A 17710-nucleotide genomic window follows, 5' to 3' on the forward strand; every position below is an offset into this window, starting at 1 on the left:
TGTCATTCCCTGCTGCCCTCTGGGAGGAGCATGACCTTTGAAAAACAGGAACCTAAGCGAGTTGTTGGGTTTGGCAGTCAATCAGTTTAGTTTAGCCCCTCTATGTCTCTGTAATAGATGAAAGCCACTCGCAAACTGAGGTTTAAGTATAATCCCTCTGTAATTCTGCAGAAGTCCATATTGATGCTCTGGGCAGGAAGGTAAAAGGGATGTTATTGATGCCTAAGGAATGAATTAGATTAGGTAAGGTAAGATTGCCAAGTCCCAGAGGAGGATAGGACTGTCCTCTCATTAGAAACAGAGGTCAAGTCAGCATGCCTCAGATGAAGGGAGAGGTTGAGAAGGAAATTCCTTCATGGTAATCTCAACCAGTGTGGCATTCTGCATTTCAAGCCAACTGCTCAGCCAAATGAAATAACTGACCCCCAAGATTAAATTATAATCAACGAGAAACAATTCAGGGCAGGAATGTTTCTGCACCATAATTGGCTTGTTTTGATTATCCACATATATTAATATAAACTTACTCACCCTCAAAACTGGCTCTATCAGGCCTCTTTCAATAGTGTTCTGGCTTCTTCAGCACTCGGATCAGCAATAGCTTCCCTAATACCTCTTATGACACACCTTCTTCCTTATTTGAGAAGACAGGGCAGTGGTCCATCTCCCCATCATTCATATTCTCACTCTATCTTTGAGCAATGTTTTGCAGGGCACAGCAAACAATCACTGGATACCCTGTTGCATTCCTCTTGAGCGATTTAGGCAATTATCTGTTCAATTATCACCCTAGTGAATGCATGAGCAGTCTTATAGCTCTGTTTGTTATCAGACTGATGGTGTCACACTGGAGCCATTAGATATGTCCTCTTTGTGACTTGCAACCAACCCTGGAGTTAATGTAGATGAGAGAACATTTGAAGAATCTGGGCACTTGCTGTAAATATTGCCTGTTTTCACAAATGTGCTGAACATCATGTGAGCAAATTCATCTGGCTGGATGATACCTTGCAGCTGATGGTCCCTTGTCCCTGACAGAGCCCAGTGGTGGCTACTAATCTGACATCTTGGGCACCTTGACATTCTGGATCAATAGTGAACTGGATTTGCTTTCCCATAAAGGGGTATTGATGAACTCAGCTGAAAATGTGTTGCTGGAAAAGCGCAGCAGGTTAGGCAGCATCCAGGGAACAGGAGAATCGACGTTTCGGGCATAAGCCCTTCTTCAGGAAGGGCTTATTCCTGAAGAAGGGCTTATGCCCGAAATGTCAATTCTCCTGTTTCCTGGATGCTGCCTGACCTGCTGTGCTTTTCCAGCAACACATTTTCAGCTCTGATCTCCAGCATCTGCAGACCTCACTTTCTCCTTATTGATGAACTCACAACTGTAGCTCAACCAGTGCCATACATGCACCCAATTGAAGTTTGAAAGTGACCAGTGGTGAGGAAGTCCAATGTTTCTGTGATCTTCAGTGCTACAGACATAGTGCCATCTCCAGAGATACCAAGCTGCAGATTTGTCTGTGGGAGGTTACAGGTGTAGGTGGCATTGACCCTAGTCATGCAACGACCTCTCTGGAATTGCATTTCTCTCATCTGCAAATAACTACATACCTTCAGTACATTCTCTCCAGCCACACTGCTCAATGGCATTGAAGACCCTGGTTCCACTCTCCAGGTGCTGCTTGTCCATCCACAGTTGGGTACCCCTGAGCCTCATGTTGATGGCTCTGATGGTGCTGGGTATTCCTGCTTGTATCCCTCCTCCTTCTTAACCTCAGCCAATATAGCTGCTAGGTTATTGCCCGATTTTCCTGCTCCTCGGATGCTGCCTGATGACCTACTGTACTTTTCCAGCACCACACTCTCTATTCTGATCTCCAGCATCTGCAGTCCTCCCTTTTGCCTAGCATAGGTTAAAGCAGTCAAACATCTAGAATAGAGTTACTGTTCTCTGAAGAAATGTCAGGAATGAAATGTTTGTTTTCCACTTGTGATCTTGATATCGTCAATCTATCCTTTGGGTCCTTATCAGACTGCTCAGGTACTGGGTGAAAACGTGACCTCCAGCCACCTCTACATGGTGAGGTGCATCCTTCATGACCCATGATTGATTTACCTCTTCCGTATTCAGCCATGTACAAGTTTCTTGTAATCTTGATCTTTACATAGCTTTCCATGCTTGAGGCAATTAGCGCAATCTGATTCTTGGCACCTTCATTATTCCATGTAATTCTGCTGTGCAACCTTGGAATCTACAGCCTGTATACATGTTTCAACTGCATGTCCTTTTTTTTATCTGACTCATGAGTTGGTGGATGCTCTGTAAATTCATGGATGTGTGTACAATAACCACTTTGCCATCACCACTATTGGTGTGTCTTAGATTCCTTTCTTCTCAGAGTTAAATAAATCATGTGATCTGGTTAAGATGTTCATGTTCAGCGTCCGCAAAGCTTATTTGCCATTATTCTGCTGCCAGTGCTTCCCAAAGGGCATTTATGCAATTGTTCATTTCTGATTTGATTCCTTATTTGGGTGTGTTTTAATTGCATATGAACAAGTGCAAACAGGACTCAGCCCCCTGTATTCTCTGTGAGGCTTTCTTTCGCAAATGATTTAGGAAAGGGATGTTGCTTGTCAATTTTTCATTTTATTAATTTATTTTCTACCCTTCCTGAGTAAACTGCACCTTTTCCCGTCACTATGGATAGCCTTCTCCTTTCCTCTGGTGGGACACCATCTTTCTTCAATCCTCATGACTTTTAGCCATTTTACAGCAATCTCCATTGATATTTCTACATTTCCCCATGATCCCACTTTCATCTAGACCCCATACTCAGCCTTAGCCTTGCATCATCCATTCTCTCTCCCTCCCCAGTGCACTCATCACTCCAATTGTGTTCCCCATTACAAATCAACAGCACCAACAATCCCTTTCCCCATCACTCTTTCTTCCATCTGCATGCCAGTTTCATTCCTTCATTCCCAAGGATTTTTCTGGTGCCACTGACAATCCACTCATTATTGTTCTATTCTTGGCTGGACCAAACCGAAGGAGAAAGTGAGGACTACAGGTCCTGGAGATCAGGGTCGAGAAGGTGGTACTGGAAAAGCGCAGCAGGTCAGGCAACATCCGAGGAGCAGGAAAATAGACGTTTCAGGCATAAGCCCTTGATCAGGACCAAACCTATCCCACCCTTATCTGAAGCTTATGATTTGTGCCCTGTTTTGAGTTAAGTGCTTTTTTTTTAGTTAAGCCCTGCTTGTTTGTCCCAGTCAGATTACTGATATGGGCAAACATGGTTGACTCACTTGGGCAGGCTTGTTGATGTGATCAGATTTCACACTGTAAATGCTCAAGTACTGCAAGGGCATGACTGCACATGACAAAAAAGTTATCGTGAGGTGATAGATTTGATCAGATTTCACTCCTTGCACTTGCAACCATTTGTGCAAAGAAAGATTTTGTTGTGTTGGTGCCAAGTTACTGAAGGAATTTGTACTCTCTGGAAGTTGATGTAAGAAATCCACCATAAGGTACACAATTCATGTATTAAGGTGGGTTTATGAACACGAGTGTTTTCCCACTTTAACCGGCCAACATTAAATGCAATCCCATTGAGCTGGCAGGTTAACAAGTATTCATGGAATGCTAATAAATATAAAAGAGATACACCAACCCACATGACAAATTGTGATAATGTAATACCAAAAGGTTCACCCGCCATCGAGAAACTGATTTTTTTTTTGTCTCCAACTCAAGTAGGTTCCCTGCTTGCTCTTCTAAAATGTCTAAGTGAACCCAGATTTCACACAGGTTTGATTCTGTCCTCGGGTGACTGTCTATATAGAGTTTGTACATTCTTCCTGTGTCTGCATGGATTTCCTCTAGGTACTCCAGTTTCCTCCCACAACCCAAAGATGTGCAGGCTGAATTGCCTATAGTGTCTTTGGGAAATGCAGGGTTACAGGGATAGGGTAGGGGGTGGGTCTTAGCTGGATGGTGTTTGGAAGGGGTGGTATGGACTCAATGGACTGAATGGCCTGCTTCCACACTGTAGGCGTTCTATGATTCCACTGACTACAAGAAATAGAAGAGCACAGATTAAAAGGGTAGTGTAGGGGGAAGAGATCCAGTGTGATTGTTGCTTTCATTTCTTCACTAAGTACCTCAGAATGCAAAGGCCCAAGGTTCAACTCTTTGTTACTTTTTTATATTATTCAGTGGATTAATAGTGATGAATCTGATTGACCAAACTTATAAAATAATTTGGGTTTTAGTGTTATTGAGGGAAGAAACAAACAATGTTGTTGTTTCAATACAACAATTACTTTTGAATTAAATGTGTGATAATTCTGAATCTCTGAGACAAATGCTTAGTTGCAAAGCTGTCTTTGCTGCAGATAGGAGTGCTATGATTTACAGAATCAGTCAGATACATTATGATTCACTATTTTGCACTCCTTCATTCATTACCACTTATGATGCAATCACAATGACTTACAGCTGACTTTTAGAACTCTTTGGCAATCTCAGAATTTTGCTGACTTTGTATTGTATGATTTACCTGAAGAGATATCATTAAGTAACCAATATAAATTAGCTGCTATCTCTCATGTGTGGAAATTAAAGAGGAAAGAACATCTCAAACACTTTTTAGATACACCCCTTAAAATTCTATCCATTTTCTAGAAGTTTGAAGAAAAGGGCAAGGTTGTAGAAGTGATGATTTGTGTTGCTCATCTCACCCAGCTTAAATAAGATTTTTAAGAATCACTGGTAATTCTTTCAAAAGTCCAGCTGGCATCATCGGTAATTATCATTATTGAAAAGATCTAAACAAAGCTTGATGTACAATACCACAAGATACTCTTATTTACTACTTCAGTGGCAGTTAATGATATATTGGCTACTTGGGGGTTGGTTTAGCCTAGTTGGCTGGACGGTTGGTTTGCAAAGCATTGTAATCAACAGTGTGGGTTCAGTCTTCACATTGGCTGAGGTCATTATGGAGGGCTCTTCTTCTTAACCTCTCTCCCCTTGCCTGAGGTATGATGGCCCTCATGTTAAATCACTATTAGTCATCTCTCTCTAGTGGGAGAGCAGCCCTATGGTTTGGTAAGACCATGACTCGTGAGATGCCAAGCAAATTTGGCTGAGAGGAGCTCTGAGCTACATCAATGAATAGTTGAATGTGGACAGTGCATCTCCTTTTTGATCTTTTAGCATCCCGTAATATATGGTATACTACCTTTTTCCTCAAGAGAAGTTGTTGGAAAAAATTGCATAGACCATTGATGACTTTGTAATTGCTCTGTGTAGATTTTTATTTCTGTGTAGGGGAACTGGAGCATAAAATCATAATTTTGTAAGATGACACTCGTCATGTCCTCCTGGCTTTCTCTTTTTTGAACACATTATGTCCTTTTTAGGTAAGATGTCTGGTGCCTCTTTTTTTTATTCTTCTTGTCTTCCTCTTCAGATACAACATTAGAGTTTGTATGAGGGATCTGAGACAGAATGTTGGATGGACTGTCTGTGAGGAAATCAATGCATGTTTTGTTAACATATGCCTTTGAACTGCACTCTTGTTTTGTTGTAGACATTGCTGGCTGGGCCAGCATTTATTGCCAATCCATAATTGTCTTTGAAAAGCTGGTCGTGGTGAACTGCCTCCATGAACTGTTACAATCCATTTGTGTATTTACACCTATAGTACTGAAAATGTGTTGCTGGAAAAGCGCAGCAGGTCAGGCAGCATCCAGGGAACAGGAGAATCGACGTTTCGGGCATAAGCCCTTCTTCAGGAATCCTATAGTACTGTCAGGCGGGATTTTGACCCAGCATCAACAAAGGGATAGCAATGTATTTCCAAGTCAAGATGGTGAGTGACTTGGAGGGGAACTTGCGGGTGATGATGTTCTCTTGTATCTGTTGCTCTTGTCCTTCTAGAAGGTGTGGTCTTGAGTTTGGAAGATAATTTCTAAGGACCCTTAGTGGATTTCAAAGTAGAGCATCTTGTACATGATAAACATTGCTGTTAACTGTGCGTCAGTGTCATTGAAGAAATTGTGCCAATCAAGGGGGCTGTTTTATCTGGATGGTGTTAAGCTGCCTAGAGTTGTTACGCTGCACTCATCAAAGCAAGTCAGGAGTATGCCATTGAACTCCTGACCTGTGCATTATAGATGGTGGACAGGCTTTGGGAATTCAGAGGTAAGGTTCTTGCTACAGGATTCCTAGATGTTGACCTCCTTTTCTAGCCACAGTGTTTATTTGCTAGTCCACTTCAGTTTCTAGTCAATAGTAACCTGCAGGATGTTAATATTAGGAGATTCAGTGAAGTAGTGCCATGATTTAAAAAATGATTGACTGAGGCATTGAATTAATTTTTAATGCTCAAAATATAATGGTTGTAGATCAAAGCTGACAATTATTATGCTTTTACACACCTTATGTTACTGGTATTCATACAAGGGAATAACTTTTATTTATGTAGCATCTTTCATGACCTCAATATATCCCAAGCACATTACTGCCACGAAATTACTTTTGAATGCAGTGACTGTTGCAGTGTAGGATACAGAGTGGCCAGTTTGTGCTCAATAAGTTCCCACAGCCAGCGACAAAACAAATGATCAGATGTAGTTTGAGGTCAGGGCTATTCTCTGAACAGTGCACTGGCATCTTTCATTTCCACCTGAGAAGGTAAGTGATGCCCTGTTATAATATTTCCTTAGAGAGGTGACATCTCTGCCAGTGCAGCATACCCTCTATACTACACGTGCCGTTCTAGAATGAAGTGTTCCGGTCTCTGACTTGAGTCCACAATGTCTCAACCAGTGAAATGCTACTACTGAATTAAGGCTAAGAACTGGATATTATGAATTTTGTATTAAGTAAATTATTAGGTTTTACTTGTAAGTAAGATACCTGTTTACCAGAATCAAAATATCAGTTGACTTTGTTGCTCTCATTCATAAAATTAAACTGTTATAACCATTTTGACTTCAGCAGCAGTCAATAGCTCATTTCCCCATCCTTACCCATTCTTTATTAACCTTTATCATGACCCACCAACCATACTTTCATTGTGAGGCTGTTAGGAGTTTCTGCACTTGTCCCCATTCTTTTCATTAAATTATGAACAACTTTACATTAGAAGTATTTTAGCTGAGACATTCCACTGTTCCTTATGCCCAACTAATTGTCTTGATTTCATTTTCATTTCTATGTGTTACAGTAATGCCATATTAAATTCCACAAGTAGATATAATTTTGTATGCAATTTTCTACAACACATCACTGAGGAAGAACAAGTTGTTGACAAGATCACACTTTTGCAGCTGGTAAACTTGTATTATGCATGAATAAAAAGACTCACTTTCTTTCTAGTACCACATTCAGATTGTTTATAATTAAGCTTGTAAAGAACAACTAAGCTGGGACTTCTGATCAATGAATCTTTTTCTAATGTTTCCATTTACTACACCTAACCCAACCTAAACTTCTTCTGTCTCAACGTCAAGTCCTGAAGGCATCAGTTTTGTGGTAGATTTTAATGGTCAATAGAGTTGCATTATTTTCTGTTCCTATCCATGCTAAAATTTAAACTTCTTAGTTTTTCCATAAACACATAAAGAAAATGCATGTTTATAAAATTATTAAAACTTATAGATTTATTGATGAGTTCAGGAGATTGTATTATAATAGGTTACTGGAACAGAGATGTATTCTAATTCTTAAACAAATGCCAGGATTTCATTAGGAATTTAGGAACTGAGGAGTTTAGGTGGCACAGTGGTCTCACAATGCCAGGGAACCATGTTCTATTCCAGCCTCAGGCAATTGTCTGTGTGGAGTTTGCACATTTTCCCTGTGTCTGCATGGGTTTCCTCCCACAGTCCAAAGATGTGCAGTTCAGGTGAATTAGTCATGCTAAATCACCCAATGTTTTGGGTGCGTTAGTCAGAGAGAATTGGGTCTGGGTGCGTAACCCTTCAAAGAGTTGGTGTGGACTTGTTGGACCAGATGGCCTGTTTCCCCACTGAGGGGAATCTAATCTAAACTTCTCTGTACACCTCACTTGAATTAATATAATTTATTCATCAGTTTACAACTTTAATTTCCTGATATCCTGTATTCTGCCATTATATTTGTTTGGTTTGCGACAGAGTAAAATTATGTACTTTATCAAATATCTCAAACCTATTAAATGTTGGTCTTCTAAATTAAACTTGAGATGGGAAAATTGAGAGGGTTTGTGATGAAAATAGCTGGAGTGAACCTACTACCCATTTCCAGCCCCATGACATATTTTTGGGTTCTTCTGCATGTTCAACCAGACAGTCTTCCAAATTGGAGAATTACTAGATACAAATCAGCATAACAGAATCTAACTGAAATTTTGAGTGACAACTCGGTGAAGCCTGCATTCTAAATGCACGACTGACTTATACAGAACGGTGTCATGCTCACAAAGTATGAAGAGAAATCTAACTTTCTTTCAGGAAATTATAATCACTTGTTTCATTTATAAATTGGTGTCGTACTGCATTTGAAATGTCTCGTATAAAAAAAAGAGTATGCAACATAGTTGCTTTTAGAAATTTCCAGCAGTCACCAGAACAAAAGCTAACTCATCATCTCTCTGGAATGTCATACTTCCATTTGTATAAACATTGTTTTCGTTCTTTTCTATGTGTGTTACTTCAGTGTTTATACCTGTCAGTTCTGAACAAAGGAAACCATTAAAACTCATTGTGGCTGAAATGTTGCAAATGGCCTCACAGTTACCTCCTACAATGCACATGCTTTTTTGATGAGAGTCATCAAAATCACTTTGTTAATTTGAATTGTCCCATTTCAGGATTGTGGTTGCATGACTGGTTTCAGAACAACTTCAATTTTAATGTTAAGAACTCCTTTCTTTGACTTCTTTACATCATCAGGATAGACAACAAACAGTTCCAGATTCAGTTGTAGCCTGCCTCGAATTTTGACTTTCCTGGAAACCTGATTTCCCAGAAGAAAACTGAATTTTCACCTGAAAAGTGAGTTAATTCTCAATCTACATGAATCCCATTCTTACCCCAAGATTGCACTCAAACTCTTACATTTGAATACATAATTATGGGTGCAATTTTGTCAATTGGAAGAAGGAAGTTTTGAAAACAATATGATCATTTAGGTGATTCATGTTAAAAAGGCTGAGCTATTTTTAGAACAGCCCAATCAAACAAGATGTGGCAGATATGCAGTGTACATCAGTCACATGACATTGCTTTGTGGGGAATAACATTTACACATAAGTTTCACAAGGACTGTGATGACTTCTCTGAATGATGCTGGAAGATTTTCAATGCCTTTGCATGTTATGCATTAGTTTTGGGAAATTCCAACTTAAAATGACAGATAAATACAAAATCGCTGTCAAATGAAACTCAGCAGACCAAACTATTTAATCATCGTAGTAGTGATGCCAATTTTTATGTCACAGACAAGTTAGACATGCCACTTAATGATTCCAATGCCATTGTTTTGACTTACATTACAAGTACTTCAATAATTTAGAGCACTTCATTCATTCCAAACAAGAAACTTGATATCAAATACAAACTATGCTATTTTCAAGAGCATTGAAAGGAAAAATGATGTCAATATTTTGTGGGTCTCATTAAATAGAAGGTTTACATTGAAATGGAACACCTTTCAATAAACTTCAAAGATGAGAGCTGTTTCAGAGTGATCACTTCCGAAACAATTTTCTCTCAAATAATCATCAGTATAATGAAGTTTTAAAATTATAGAGGAATTCTGGTGGGAATGTTATGATATTGATCAGGTTTAAATCCTTCACTCGGAGTAAAATGCTCAGTCTTCTACAATGTCAGAAATGTAGTTACAAATAAAACATTACAATTCTTTCATTGATTATTATTGCAAAGCAGTGTGTCAATCCAGAGTAGTAGAATAAATTGTGTTCATAAGATTGTAGACATATTAAAGCAGGAAAAGGTGGACACAATACACATGGAATATATGCACCATGGATTCAAATAACATGACAGACTTCTCTTCTTGATATAATCTTCATTAAATTATCTAATTTTTACCAGACCAGTCTCTTTCATGAAAGCTTGCGCATGGACTAATGAACACACTCACTCAAGCTAAACTATTATTACGAAAGTACATTAGCATGATTACCAACAATATTACAGTCTTCCCAGTTATATCCAGTCAACATAATATCTCTACTACAAATTGCAAAATTTGTCCCAGGGTCACAGGATACTTAAGAATGGGGAAACCATTTGCCCAGTAATTTATCCAACAAAGAAGAGTCTTGGGTCTCTCAATTTCAGCATACAATTAATTTAGTTAGAAAAGAAAGAATTTCCATCTTCAATACGCTACCTTATACTTCTTTCCATACTTGATGTGAAGAAGAATGTTCTGACACTATTTCAGTATTTTAATAACAATGTATACACTTGTCTTACTGTTGCTTGTTGATTTAAAATGTTTTGCATTTGATTTTTCCATTCTATAACAATCTTCTCTAGTTGAATAACATCACTTCTCAAGCGTTTGCCTTCAAGGCTGAAAATTTTAAATCTCTTCAGGATTTTTTCATATTATCTAGGCTATTTAACACTACAGATAAGCCTCATAACTTGTACTTAAACTATGGCTCAGCAATCAATATGTTTACTGTATAGAGTCATACAGTCATAGGGATGTACAGCACGGAAACAGACCCTTCAGTCCAACCTATCCATGCCGGCCAGATATCCCAACCCAATCTTGTCCCACTTGTCAGCATCCGACCCATATCCCTCCAAACTCTTCCTATTCGTACACACATCCAAATGCCTTTTAAATGTTGCAATTGTACCAGTCTCCACCACTTTCTCTGGCAGCTCATTCCATACATGTACTGACCTCTCTGTGAAAAAGTTGCCCCTCTCACCCTAAACCTATAGCCTCTAGTTCTGGACTCCCCCCCACCAGAGAAAAGATTTTGTCTATTTACCCTATCCATGCCCCTCATAATTTTGTAAACCCCTATAAGGTCACTCCTCAACCTCCAACACTCCAGGGAAAATAGCCTCTCCCTCTCTCTCTCTCTCTCAAATTGTCCAATCCTTGCAACATGCTTGTAAATCTTTTCTGAACCCTCTCAAGTTTCACAACATCTTTCCAATAGGAAAGAGACCAGAATTGCACGCAATATTCCAACAGTGGTCTAACCAATGTCCTGTACAGCCACAACATGACCTTCCAACTCCTGTATTCAATACTCTGACCAATAAAGGAAAGCATACCAAACACTTTCTTCACTATATTATTTACCTGCGACTCCACTTTCAAGGAGTTATGAACCTGCACTCCAAGATCTCTTTGTTCAACAACAATCACTAGGACCTTACCATTAAGTCTTGCTAAGATTTGCTTTCCCAAAATGTGGCACCTCGCATTTTTCTGAATTAACCTCCATCTGCCACTTCTCAGCCCATTGGCCCATCTGACCCAAGGTCCTGTTGTAATCTGAGGTAACCTTCTTCGCTGTCCACTACACCTCCAATTACGGTGTCATCTGCAAACTTACTAACTATACCTCTTATGCTCACATCTAAATCATTTATATAAATGATGAAAAATAGTGGATTCAGCACCGATCCTTGTGGCACTCCACTGGTCACAGGCCTCCAGTTTGAAAAACAACCTTCCACCACCACCTTCTGTCTTCTACCTTTGAGCCAGTTCTATATCCAAATGACTAGTTCTCCCTCTATTCCGTGATGTGAATTGCCTAAGAACCATTCTGAGATATTCTGTCAGCTAAAGGAAGTCATTTGATTAAGTGCTAGGAGAAGAAAGAGACAATGCAAATTAAACCATGAATGAAGACATAAATATTCCTTACCAGAGTAGAAGACAAGCAGCATCATCAGAAATCCAGAGATAGCTTGTCAAAGGAAGCAGAGTGATGTCCTATCTTACTTGAACCTGTGTGAAGTCCATTGTAAAAGGAACCTGAGAGGCTAAGGTCTAAACAAGTGATCTTGCCTCTCTATGTGCTGGTGATTTATTGATCTACTTTTGCAAAGCGTGCTCTCCAAAGTAATGGTTCACAGATTAAAATAAATAAAAGTCAATTGTTATGATTCTCATGAGAGAACAGTAAACCAAAATAACAATTTACTGAATGACCTCCAAATGGAGAAATTATCAACAAGATTTAACTTTTTGTAGCTTTTACTTTAACACGAATTAACAGGCAAATGATAATTCAACTGCTTTAAATTGACAATATGACAAAGATGCATCTTATGCAACCATAAATTCTGCATCATGCTGTATACATACGTGTGGCGCTTGGCACAACATTACTACATAGATTTATATATACTGTACTGTTCTTTATTCGGAGTTCACGCAGGTTAGGTCAGGAGCTGTATCCAGGTCATGGCACTCCTGATGGTGTGCAATCCGAAAGTTATTTTTCAACCAGTCAATGAATAACACCCTGTTCATTGTCTGGCCACTCCTGACACAAACCTTCAGCTCTTTCCATGCTTGAATAATTGACATCACCTTTTTAGAACTTAGTTCCCTTTACCTCACTCACTCCCTTGTGGCTTCCAGATGTTTATTGTTCTTCCGACTGCTGAACAGAATACTAATCTTCTTGTATTTAGATAACTCAGCTGCTCTTTCAGGCTCTGTCTTATTTCCCCTTGTGTCTACATTCATGGACTGATCACTTTCTGCCCATAGCTTTCCATTGTATCTGCAGCTCTCCTTTATGTCTGGCTACAATTTAATGTGTTCACTTCCTCACATTGGTACTGTTCCTTGTCAAAAGTCACTAGACCATTCTTCAATATATGTCCTTATCCAAGATAAATTAATTTGTAAAGATATGCTTATGTATAGATTGGAAAGGGGTGGTGCGAATACGCTGAATCTGCTACAGTTGTCAAAGGTATGCTCTGCAAAACTATCTTTCCAAAATAACTGTTGTGGTTGTATTTTCTGAAATTGATATTTTTGATACAGATAACAGCTCATAACTAGGGAATGGTTGCATAACTGTGAGATAGTTGAGTTTGGTACCATTCAAAAGGCAAGTGCACCAGATATCATGTGGCTAAACAACTACTTGCAGAAGGAACATGCTGAGAAACCAACTGTGCATGATATTATGGACTATGTTAAGCTTGATATAGGCCCATCAGAAACTAATCACATACCCCAGAAGCCAATGAAAGGGTTACAGATGGATTGACAAGAGGACAGTTGCTGTATGTTCAAAGACTCAAAGGAAGCTAAGAACACACATTGGCATGGTGCTGTCGGAAATGAGACCATCAAGGAAGGTCCTGCTGAAAGCAAATTGATCCTATTTAGATTAGATTCAATCAAGCTACAGTTTATTTAGACAGTCAAGCTAGACTGACTACTGAGAGGGTAATTGTATCTTTTCTAAATTACATGTATTTATTTAACTTGTAATCTTTTTGCTAGTTAAAGCAATTGGATTTACAATGAAATTGAGTCAGTTATGATTCTAAAGTCTTAGACATTACAAATTGATCACTTAAAATTATGCAAAATTTTAAAACTCATTTTCAAACATTCTTAAAAACAACTATATATTGTGAAGACACTTTAAATAATTTATCAATTCCTTTTCTGTACTGCTTCCAGATCGAATGTTGTTACACAACATAAGACTGATGCCACATCAATGGTTAGATTTAGTGTGGATGACTAGATAGCATAGTGAAGTTGAAATATGGTAATTGTTTGAGAATGATGACTTAGTTACCACATGCTGACAGCATTGTGATGAATCTTTCTAGATGGCTTTAGGAAAGGGGGCCCAAATGGTTTTCCACGTTTGTCTTGTGATTTTGTAAACACCTTTTTAGCAACACGATTGAAGTAGCACCACTCACTGCGTAAGTTGTAACGTTAATGCCAGTTTCTGTTCAAACTATTCAGTTAACAACTAATTAGAACTCTGGTGAATACAAGAGTTAGACTAATTGCTTTCCATAAATACATTTGATTTACCAAAGATTGTGACTTAAATCAAGTTTTAAAGCTTTTAAAAATCTTTCTAAAGATGGGGCTGAGTTATATATCAAGCATAAAATATGATTCACTGGGTGTTGGTACAGGAGACCACATTTCAGTTCACCAGTCACTCTGTCAGCTATTTGGTACTCTGACACATTTTCTTAGCAAATCAGACCATACCTCTGCTTGATCCTACAAGGTGACTAAAATCCTAAGGATATTTCTCTGAGCTGAAATGTTAAAGCCAACTCCTAATGCAGGTCCAGCCATAAATACACATTGTCTTGTATCCTGTGTGTCAACCGGAATGTATATTTTCTTGCTGGAAAGGATATCGTATATCCAGGATCTACATTTGTCTTTTATCCATCAAAATCATTTGTCTTAGTTTAAAAATGTTCTTCTATCAGAAATGAGTGTGAAATCACAGTGTAAGGTTGATCTATAGAATTACAAGAGTTGAAGTATATGTGAAGCTCCAGTATGCAATCTAGTCAGAAACAGATTCAGGTGGCAAAGGAAACCAGTCAAAAGCAGTTGATGTCAAACTTGGTTCCAGAAGTAAAGCTCTTGACATTGAAAAATAAGCATCAGATGCATATTATTATGTTCACATCAGCAAGATCAATAATGTTTGACTTGGGAATCTTTTTCAATCAATTAGTTGCATTATACAGATGAAAGATTACATGCAAATTGAAATGTTGGTACTGGATACTGGAACATTGTATGTTCTGCCATAATATAGTTACACTGAAGTTTTATTGCCAATTTCACTCCATTATATCAACTTCACTTTATTGGGAAATCTTTTAAAAGTGGTGGCATTCATGCAAAAGAAAGCAAAAATATCACTGCATCTCTTACTACAATGGCCTTGTGCCCAAGGCAAATTTACTATTTTAACACAAAAGGAATTAGTGTGAATCTGGCTCCAAAGGTTGATGCAGCAATGCTTATATTATCTCCCATAACATAAGAAACTGAGAATAGATACCAAAATACTGAAAGTCCAAAAGACTACAACTAACTATTATCTACAAAGTTAAAAATCACACAACACCAGGTTATAGTCCAACAGGTTTAATTGGAAACACACTAAGCTAGTTTGCTTCCAATTAAACCTGTTGGACTATAACCTGGTGTTGTGTGATTTTTAACTTTGCACACCCCAGTCCAACACCGGCATCTCCAAATCATGACTATTATCTACAAACATTGCATTCCTCAGGTACATAACTATTTGGGGTAACATTAGTTTACAACAGGGAAGCAAGCTGCCAGTAGAGTGTCATGTTTTGCTTGATCTGCGGTAAGATATGGCACAAGGTCTTTATTCCCTCTTGCAAGATGCAGTGATGATATTATGAGCATGCCTCTTAACATACTGATGAGGAAATAAAACACATTTCCCCTTTTCCAAAGATAAAAACTTGTTCCAAACAGGCATGAGTGAATTACATAAGTATATGTTTCAAATAGGTAAGAACAGTGTTTATTAAACTAACAATACAAATGTCACTCTAACACTTTGGAGGTTTGACAACTCATCATGATTTGGTAATCATGTACCTGTCTGGAGGCATATGCATTGTTTTCTGATGCACCAGTTTGACAACTTGCTTATCACTCACCATCACCACACATATCAGAGTTGGTCTGAATTCAGTTCTGATGAAGCGTCACCGGATTTGAAATGTTAATTCTGATTTCTCTTCACAAATGTTGCCAGACCTGCTCAGCTTTTCCAGCAATTTCTGTATTTGTTTCTGATTTACAGCATCCACAGTTCTTTCAGTTTTTATTTAATATTAATATATTTTTGCTCTTTATTGGGAAACATTGGGCCACTGCCTTTGTTTCCAACTTCAAGGTTTATTGATTATCCACCAACTCAAACCCACTCCCTGACAATTAGTTAAGGCTGAACCAAACCATTGGAACCTTGGTGTCATATTTCACCCAAGACGAGATTTAAACCACATATCCACATTATGTTCAACATCACCTACTTTGACTTCAGTATCATCAGATTCAGTCCCTGCCTTAGCCTAATAAATGCTGAAACTTTCAACCACATCTTTGTTATCTCTAGACTCTATCAAAGCTCTCCTTGCCATCCTCCAATTTGTAAAACTACGTAAAAGCTTGTCCAAACTTCTGTTGCCTATTTCTTAAATTACACAAAGTCTTATTCCTTCATCACCTCTGTGCTTGGTGACCTACATTAATCTTGTCTATTAATTCCTCAACTTGCTCAACTGTAACCTCCTCCTGCCTGACAAGCCTTTGCAATCTCTGAGTTCCTCTAATTCTGGTCTCCTCAGCATTCCCAACTTTAATTGTTGCATCTCTGGTAGTTGGGCATTCAACTGTTAGGTCTCCATGCTCAGGAATTCTCTTCTTAAGCCTATCTTTGATCATGCTTTTGGTGAATGGGTCATGAAATGGAGGGCTCAGTTAAAGGTGAATGGAACAAATCAAAGTAGGAGGAAAATATCTTTTATATCATATGGTTAATCTGGAATGCATTGCCCAAGACCATGGCAGAGGCAGGTTCAATCATGGCTTCTGAAAGAAATAAGCTGAATGGACAAAAGAATCAAGAGTGTGAGGAAAGGATGGATATTGAGAAGTGCTCTTGCAGTGAGCTAATACAGACACAAAGCACTGAATTCCCCTGTTGTATGAACAATCCTTCTTGGTGAACACTGAGCTATACAAAGCTGTCAGCATTTCAGTTTACCATTTGAGTTGCTGCCCCATCCCCTTTTATAGTATGGGTCTACTTGGTAGAGGTAAAACACTTGCTAGTCTAACAAGAGATCAGGCAGCTCAGGAGATGGAGAAGTCAATGTTTCAGGTGTAACCCTTCTTAACGTTAACTTCTCCACCTCCTGATGCTGCCTGGCCTGCTGTGTTCTTCCAGTCTCCTGCTTATCTACGTTGGATTCCAGCATCTGCAGTTTTTTTTGTCTCTAGTCTAACAAGAAAAGCTTCTTGGCAAATGGAAATAAGTTTATTGTATTTATCAAAAATGTACACGTTATGTCAAAATGATAGACATCACTGTAGAGAATATGAGGAGACCTGGATGATAGATCTTACTGCAACGAGATTCTAACCTATTTACCCACCATGTCCAGCTGACATTGTTGTGGGTAGTGTTCAAGACACTTCTCAACCTTCAGGCCTTTAAAATCTCCACAAGCCTCTTCAGCCCATTAATTGTAAACATCTTTAACAATGATTACATTCACTGCCACTCCTCTACTCTCCAAATATCTGGCTTCATAAATTCAAATAGGCTGGAGGTTTCTCTGCTCTCTTGGAATATATTCTCTTCAGACTTGGAAGAATGGTAGGTTTACGGGTTGAAGACTGTTGACTTTGATTCTTTTTATGATGTTGAGAGGGCTGAATGTCCCCTTTTTTTGTGTTCCTCATTGGGATTTATCCCAGTCAAGCAGGGGTGTGGACAATCAATCCACAATAGGATGAGGTTCCTGTAGTTTCATTGTACAAATTCTTCTGTTGTATGAACAATTTAGGAGTTCTGTTCATCTGCAGCTCTTTGAATAAGTGTACCTTTGTTGTTAATGTCCTCGATCC

At 38.7% G+C, this 17710-nt stretch overlaps 1 protein-coding gene across 4 annotated transcripts in view; it reads right to left on the minus strand.

The window, feature by feature from the left end:
* Window positions 1–17710, minus strand: part of glra1 (glycine receptor, alpha 1) — a 168825-nt gene that overhangs the window by 133202 nt on the left and 17913 nt on the right. Inside the window, exon 1 of one of the 4 annotated variants that reach the window (XM_087995197.1) lies at window positions 11937–11973. The exons of the other annotated variants lie outside the window; for them this stretch is intronic. Within the exon in view, the coding sequence (XP_087851323.1) occupies window positions 11937–11961 (25 nt within the window). The 5' untranslated portion in view covers window positions 11962–11973. Of the gene's footprint in view, window positions 1–11936; window positions 11974–17710 lie in introns of those variants that run through there. 4 annotated transcript variants of the gene reach the window in all.

Source organism: Chiloscyllium plagiosum, unplaced genomic scaffold (assembly GCF_037043375.1).
Source record: "Chiloscyllium plagiosum isolate Xiang-an unplaced genomic scaffold, Cpla_swu_hap1 HiC_scaffold_16, whole genome shotgun sequence".
NCBI classification, from domain to species: Eukaryota; Metazoa; Chordata; class Chondrichthyes; order Orectolobiformes; family Hemiscylliidae; genus Chiloscyllium; species Chiloscyllium plagiosum.